Source organism: Microtus pennsylvanicus, chromosome 3 (assembly GCF_037038515.1).
Source record: "Microtus pennsylvanicus isolate mMicPen1 chromosome 3, mMicPen1.hap1, whole genome shotgun sequence".
NCBI classification, from domain to species: Eukaryota; Metazoa; Chordata; class Mammalia; order Rodentia; family Cricetidae; genus Microtus; species Microtus pennsylvanicus.
In genome coordinates this window covers 88,438,391-88,446,247 of record NC_134581.1, presented here as the reverse complement: position 1 = coordinate 88,446,247, position 7,857 = coordinate 88,438,391, and the positions used below count along the sequence as shown (strand labels likewise).

At 47.2% G+C, this 7,857-nt stretch overlaps 1 protein-coding gene across 1 annotated transcript in view; it reads right to left on the bottom strand.

The window, feature by feature from the left end:
- Nucleotides 1-5,933: 5,933 nt before the first annotated feature.
- Barx2 (BARX homeobox 2) overlaps nt 5,934-7,857 on the bottom strand; it is a 65,094-nt gene continuing 63,170 nt past the window's right edge. The window contains exon 4 of the mRNA XM_075967956.1: nt 5,934-6,954. Coding sequence (XP_075824071.1) covers nt 6,685-6,954 — 270 coding nt within the window. The 3' untranslated portion in view covers nt 5,934-6,684. The remainder of the gene's footprint in view (nt 6,955-7,857) is intronic.

Below are 7,857 nucleotides of genomic sequence, written 5' to 3'. Positions count from 1 at the left end.
CAGAAGACCTTAACCCTTTCTTAGCAAGCCTAGCACAGTAAGGTAAGCTGTCATGAACACCATCACAACACAGGGAAAGGGAGCATGTCTACGCAGTGGAGACATAGCCCCATCCTCAAGCCCACAGATTATAAACTTCCCTAGGATCTGAACTCACTTGAGGGCAAAGCCACCCTTTCTCTTCCTCTTTGTCCGCCTCTTAACCCCCACTCAGTGCTGTTTTAGACGTAGGCACAAAAACACATGCTAAAATGCTTGTCGGCTTGTGGCTGTGGCCACTAACGGCTCTCTGGAGCCCTGGGTTCTGCACGCTCAGGGATCTCTTTCAAATCCCTGCCATCCCCACCAGCTTCCACTCTGCAGAACAGAAAGCATGTCTCTGACTGTGGTCCAGCCCATGCTTTGGAGCTTGCCTCCATCCTAAAGCCAAGCCTAGAGGCATGGCTCAGACATTCTTGCCTTCACCTTCCAGCTACTCTACCCAACTCCAGGGCTCTTCTTCCCACTCCGCCTCTTGCTATCCCAGGCCAAACAGCCCCATGACTCCCCACCAGCTATTCAATATCATTTTGTTCTAGACAGATTTTAAATTTTGTTTTAGATACTCAGCAAGTATTGCCTTTCCCCCAGGCCCCACACGGCTCACACTGCCCAGGACTCTTGATGGAAAGTACTTGAGGATCTCTTCAAAGCCCTGTCCAGACTCTTTCCAAAGGAGAGGGCCTTCAATATGGATTCCCTGTCACCCTTCTTTCTGCATAGCTTCCCCAGGGGAAAGTGCCCAGCATTCTTTCCCTAGGTACTGGGAGGATTTCAGTAGGGTAGTGAAGCTCTTTTCTTTGACTGAAAACTGCAGACAATCTGAACCCCATGGACAGATCTGCTGTCTGAGGATGGTCAGGGACCAGAAGTACTTGATGATAAGGGGCTTTAGGCTGCATGGCAGTAAGCAATGCAAATTTCTGTAGAGCCAATAACAACAACAACAACAAAGATAACAATAACAACTTAGCAGGAATCCAGGAGAGCACAGGCCCTCTACCTGCACCGTCGCAGGCCTTTGGAGACCTCAGCAGAGAAAGAGGAAGTGTCAGCAGTAAACTGAGAAACAGCCTCAAGGGATTTATGCTCTAAATAGGGGAACAAAAAAGAATCGAGTCCTTCTTGGGAAAATGGCAGAACGCAGCAGCACTTACAAAAGGCGCATTAAGAGGCGAGGGAGGAGGGAACAGGTTGGACTGGCGAGAAGGTGGGGTTAGTTACAGAACACTCTTAGGAGGTGACTTCACACTGTCCTGCTGAGGTGTGAGAAAAAGGAGTGGAGACAGGACACTGCCTCTTGGGCACAGGGCACACTGGGGTCCAGTGTCTCACAGAGTCACCTGAGCCAAGGAAGAGGGATGCCTCTGTGCCTGGAGAGAGCATAGCAGGCAGCAAAGGCAACCGTGGAGAGAGCAGTGAGGCTCATGGGAGCGGGTCGAAAAGCACCAGCTATGTCAGACTTTAGGCAGTGCAGGCAACGAAGCACTTGTGCATTTCAGCTCTGCCCCAACACTCATCTCTGGCTCCTGTCAAGCCGGGGAAATGTCTACAGACAATTGTGAGAGGAGTAGGTCTTCACCTAGCCACAGACTTAGGCAGGAGCAAAAACTCCAAACTGATGTACTTAAAACTTGCTTCTGATGAATCTGTTCAGATGAGTTTGGGGGTTATGGCTCATACTATGAGACCCAATGCGTTACTGAATTCTGCGTGGTTTGGGTATATCTTAGCAAATCTTTAAAGATAGCATGGGTGCCATCTGGCACACAGTGACCCAGCGCCCAGTCACGTGGGTAGATGAGTTCACTGATGGCCTACAGTGGGCTTCAAAGCAGAAGTCTGTTTTCTCCCAGAAAGAATCCACGCAGTGGAAGCAGAGCCAGAGAAATCCCCTCAGAAACCCTCAATGGGACCAATGGCATGCCCATCGCAGGCCCTTGTTTGGGAGAGAGAAGCCAAGCTTATGAGGAAGAGTCTACAGGGACTGGGACCCGGGCTTGGTCCTGAGCATGGCTCTTGCACTACTGCAAGACAAATGGCATTGGTCTCTCTCTTACCAATGGGCTTGCATAAAACTGAAAGGATCAGCCCACTTCCCAGCCTGATTGGACAGCTGTTGTGGGGTGTGGGGAGTATGTTGTGGGGTACACTGTGTGAAGATGTATTGCTGTGACCGGTGTAATAAAAAGCCGAATGGTCAATAGCTAGGCAGGAGAGGATAGGTAGGATTCCAGGGAGAGAGAGGAAGAGCAGGAGGCGTGTAGGCAAGCAGATTTCAACAGCAGACTTGGAAGTTGGAGGTGCTCTACTGAGGAGAAATGACTGAGTCACGTGGCAGAATGCAGATTAAAAATATGGGTTAATTAAGTTATAAGAGCTGGCTGGAAACAAGCCTGAGCAAAAGGCCAAGCTTTCATAATTAATAATAAATCTCCATGTTGTTGTTTGAGGACTGGTGATCCAAACAGGCAGCAGTAGGTCAGAAACATGGGGGAAAGGCTCTGTCCAAGCCTCCCAGAGCAGGGTCTCTCCTTTCTCTCTCTCTCTCTCTCTCTCTCTCTCTCTCTCTCTCTCTCTCTCTCTCTCTCACACACACACACACACACACACACATGCAAGCACGCACGCATGCACACACACACTTTTTTGTTTGCTTGTTTTTCAAGACAAGGTTTCTCTGTGTATCCCTGGCTATCCTTGTTCTTCAGACCAGGCTAATCTCGAACTCATGGAGATCCTCCTGCCTCTGCCTTCTGAGTGCTGGGATTAAAGGCATACACCATCACTGCCCAGCTCAAACATCAAAATCTCTTGGGTCAGTTGATCCAGGCAGATTCTGAAAGACTTGCCTAAGTACTTTCTCTTCCTCTAGAAAACTTCGGACATTGACCAGAGGCCACCTATAACATTAAACTCTGAGCCCTTGGTGAGCATCGTCCTGCATTCGCTTAGCAAGACCTGCAAATGGAGAAAGGAGGTTAAGAGGCACTAAGAAATGCTGAGGATGAGGTGATGTTGGGGAAACCACTCAGTAATTTGTTCCAGAATTCATTAGAACAAGCTACCTACTGTGACGTCCCAGAGGAAACTTGTGAAGCTGGCACCTGGATGCCTAGCACTGGTCCTGGGAAGTATGTGCAAAGAGAAAGCAGAGTTGGAGGAAGAGCAGAGCTCAGCTTACAAACACAGCATAAGCCCTTTCCTCTCCACTGCTGGAGAAAGACATCGGCCTACCTGTATTCACGTCAGCACTCCTCACATGGCAGAGACGCCGTCAACCCTAAGATCCAACTAACAGGTGGCTAAAGAGACGCGTACATAGCTATGATGAAATACTGTTTGGCACAAAAGTGAAGAAAATCATATCATTTGGGACAAAAGAAATGGGCCTGGAGGTCATCATACTAAGCGGAAAAGGGGCACAGCAATCGAAGGCAACCATGGCATGTCCTTACTTGGTACGTGGATGCTAAAGAAGTTGAGTGTATGATAGAAGTACAGTGTTACCATGGTAATTACCATGTTAGAGATGGGGCACTAGGTCAGGAGAGACGTTGGGTAAAGGATTCAAGATTTCATAGGCCTGGAGAGATGACTCAGTGGTTAAGAACACTGGCTGCTCTTCCAGAAGACCTGGGTTCAATTCCCAACACCCTATGGCAGCTCACAACAGTGTGCAATTCCAGTTCTAGAGGATCCAATACACTGACACAGACATACATGCAGGTCAAACACTAATCCACATGAAATAAAAAATAAATAAAAATTTTAAAAAGGTTTCAGTTAAGATGAGTAGGTTCAAGAATATTGTACACATGGCGATTACAGGTTTTAGAGTATTAAGTAATTAAGTTACTGAGAATAGATTTTCTTAGTCTAGCCACAGAATAATGGTATATGAGTTAATGCAAATGCCAATTTGCCTAATGTAACCATTCTACATTGTGTGAAGACTGAAACATCAGGTATGCCTTAAGTATGTATAATCTGTATCTGTCAATTAAAAAATAATAATAAAGGTCCCGCCTGTCTCATCTTTGATTCATCAGAAAAAGAAAAAAGAAGCTTTGCACATCTGAGAGTAAGCCAAGAGCTTGTAAATGAAGGTACCCTTGGGCTGGGCCATCCCAAACATAAGGAACGATAATCCCAGGTCTTAAATTCACCAGCGAAATGTCTTCAACCCCTCCAGGCAAGAAACAAACCAAAGAGGACGGGCCAAGGAGTAAGCTGGAGACAGAAGCACCTGGAACCCAGCACGTGGGAAAAGTGGCATGTATGCGCTCAAACAGGTCCATAAGGTTGCAGTCATAGTCAGAGCACGGAAGGGAAGAAGGTTACACCCGGGGCAAAAGACCGAGAGCCCTCCTAGGAAACCGGCATCTCGCTGAGAGGCGTCTCTTGGAGTGAGGTCAATAGAACGGTCCTCAGAGTCTAACCCGGCTGCCCTCCGCAGCTTACTCTGGCCATTGTGCATACTCCCTGTCTTGTTGTGACACCACCTAGTTGGCGGATTGTACAACTGTACTGCAGGGAGGGTAGAGGTGAGCGAGACAGCTTTCTGTACACTTGTTACAAACCACCGCACACAGGCAGCTGGGTGTGGTCTGCACAAACTGGTTCTCAGAGGCCAAGTCCTTAACTCCTTTGTCTATTCACAGGAGTGGAAAGAAAAGAAAGAGGGCTTTCTCTACTCTGCTCGGTAGCAGAGGGGTAAGGTCTGCCACGGCAACACCAAAACTGCAGTTGCCCTAACAGAGGGAAGCAGGCGGCCAGATGTGTGCACACAGGCAGCGTTTTTCCTGGTGGGCTCTGAAGTGTGTTATAGGACTATTTCAGAAATAGTAATCAGTTCTGCCTCCTAGTCGAGGCCCTCTTAGCAGCTGACTGGTATCCGCCAAGCCTTCGACTTGGCAGAGTTGACAGCAATCGGTGGCTGGCTAGCCACTGGGTATTGAGTCCTGAAGGGCACCACAGGGAAACAACCCTAACGATGGCCCTGTAAGATTCTCCCAGCCAGAGTGTGTGAGAGTCAGACGAACCCTCCTTGGGACACTCGGTTCCTGGCCCTTCCCTGGTCTTATTTAAAGTGGGGCATCCTTACTGCATCTCATTTGCCTTCCTCTGATGCTGGGAGTGGTGCCCAGGCCCCTGTGCATGTAAGAAAGCCTGTACCCACCAGCCACCAGCCCCAGTCTAGGGCATCGCTTTTAGATTTGATATGACTTAGCACAGCTAGGCGGTCTGTTAAGTTTTCTTCTCTTAAAAACTGGACACTCCATGAAGAAAAGGTGGGAGGATAAGGGAGAAACCAATACAAATGAGTTTTGACCTTTTATAGCATATAACTTAGTTAGCTACTCGAAAGGTAAAACAGGCCCAGCCTGCAAGACAGTGAGCAGGTAAAGCCGCTCACCTCCAAGCCTAGTGACTTGAGTTCAGTCACCAGAATCCACATGGTAGAAGGATAGAACCAACTCCCCTAGTTTTCCCTCTGACCTCCACACACATACTGTGGCATGAGCATGCAGCACACACAGAGAGAGAGACAGAGAGAGATATAAGCATGTATGTAGCCATTCGCACGTACATGCAAATAAAACAGATAGATATACTTTTAAAGGCCACAACAACTTTTGAAAGTTGAAGTCCCAGATCCACAGCTGCTGGCATGGGGTTGCTTCGTGGGGGCAGCCTAGCTGCTCATCTTCCTTGACTCGTGACCACAGCATCACTTCTGTGGCTCTTGTACTTTGGCGTTAGTGGTCTGGTCCAACCTTTTGCTTTGTAGATAGGGAAAGGAAGGTCCAGGGTACCTGGCTACCCTCTTTTCATAGGACACTTCTCAAAATAATAAAGAAAAGAAAACAAGACAATCCTCTTGTTTGAAAGATGTATTTTTAATTAAAAAATAAAAGTTATCTTAACGTATCTGCATTTGCAGCTTCAGGGATGTCAACTTAATGAGGCAGGAAAACCAAGGCTCGTAAGGGTTTTATCACCTGACCATCTTATAAAGGTACAAAGGCACACGTGTCTCCAAACAAGCAAGCAGGACTCAGAGATGTCCCTAGTAACTCGTAACTCCCTCCAACTCATTTTTTTTCTTTTTCTTTTCTTTCTTTGCCTGCCTTCCACAGTCTTCCCCATCCCACCCTCCAAAAAGAACCCCAAAACATTCCATTCTTTTAAAACTACAGAAATAAGCGCTGAGTCAGCAAGGAGCCTGGCCGGGCTTCCCGAGCGCTCCCACCCACCTCTCTCTGCACTGCTGACTGGCTACCCAGAGGGAAGCAGGGAGGGAGAAGAGCAGCCCTCTCTGCAGGCCAGCCCAGCTCGTCACACTGACAGGCTGCTGTACTCAACCCCACAGCCATCGCCCCAGCCTGGGCAAACAGCTCCAAGGCGCTAGCTCCCTTACTCGGGGGTATCTGTGGCTAACACAGCCTTGCAAGAAGGGCAAGACCCAAAGAAAACAAGTCTTCATCAAATGCTCAAGATGAAAATGCCGCTGGGAGGAGGTGGCCAGGTGGCGCTCCTTCACCCACGCGACTAGGCTTTAGCAGTCTTCTATCCTGAGTCTCCTTGCCTTCTCTCTCTTCCCTTTTCCCCAGTATCCCCCTTCCCCCAAACAACTTTAGCTTAGCTTAATGGTGGGGGTTCAGAAGAAGCTTCTGGCAACTCCTGGGGCTGGTGAGGTGGCGCTTCTGCCACCTCCAGGGGGATATGGCATGCTTTGGGCTCCTGGGTATCACAGGGCTCCTTGTGTCCCTGCAAGGACTCCAGGTGCTCTTGGCTCTGGGCCTGGCTGTTCATCTTCTCTTCAGCTTCAATCTCCTCTGATGTGGGAATAGAGTTCTTCTTGGGACGCCCCTTAGGTTTTGTGGGTGCTTCTTGTCCACCTTTAAGAACCTATGTGGGATAAAGGGAGAGAGAAATTACTGAATCCAAGAAATCCCTTCAGCCTGCAACTTCCTGGTCCTGGTTCGCCCTCACACAGCATTGTACTGTCTCTCCAGCCAATAGCAAAGCCATAGGGTTTGACCACATGTATTTTAAGACCATCCCCTGAAGTCGGCTTCTTCCATGTTCAGTGGACATTTAGACAGCATTATATACTTTGGCAAAAAAAAAGTCACCTTATTTGGTGAGGAAAGCAATTAAACTTCAAATGCTAATGTGATAACTATCGAAGTGATAAATCTGTAGCAAGCAAGAGAATAAACGCACTTTGTGTGAAGATGGAGCCTGGACAATCTGACGATTCAAGCTAAATGCTTTAAAACATGAACCCATTTAAAAAAGAAATTCCTCTGGATAAATTCTCAACACTCACCCATATCTACAAAAAGGTTGATCTGCAAAACATAGTCAACCCAACATTGATTATAACAGCAAAAGTTAGAGTGGATACCCTAAATTTGAGATAATTACAGTCAATTCCAAAGAGAGGTTTCTGATAACCAAAACAATTATTATAGAGGAGAGGAGAGGCTTGGGAAACATTATAAATATATTTTTATTAAAAACTAGCCATAATACAGCACAGTTCAGTTTTGAGGATAGAGAACTATATGTTGCCTTGTTTGTAGGATCGAGATCGTGGATAACGTTTCATTTCTTTATATTATGCTATTTTCTAAATTTTCACCAAGGATCATTCATTAGAATTTCTGTTATCAGAAGAAAAGGAGTTAAAAATATATCCTCCTGTCTTGTGGAAAGAGATAATTGGCCACCATAGAAAGAGATGCAACCGCTAAATTCCAGATACTTCCCAGCTTTGTTTTTGGGAAACTCTTTAAGGAACCTCAG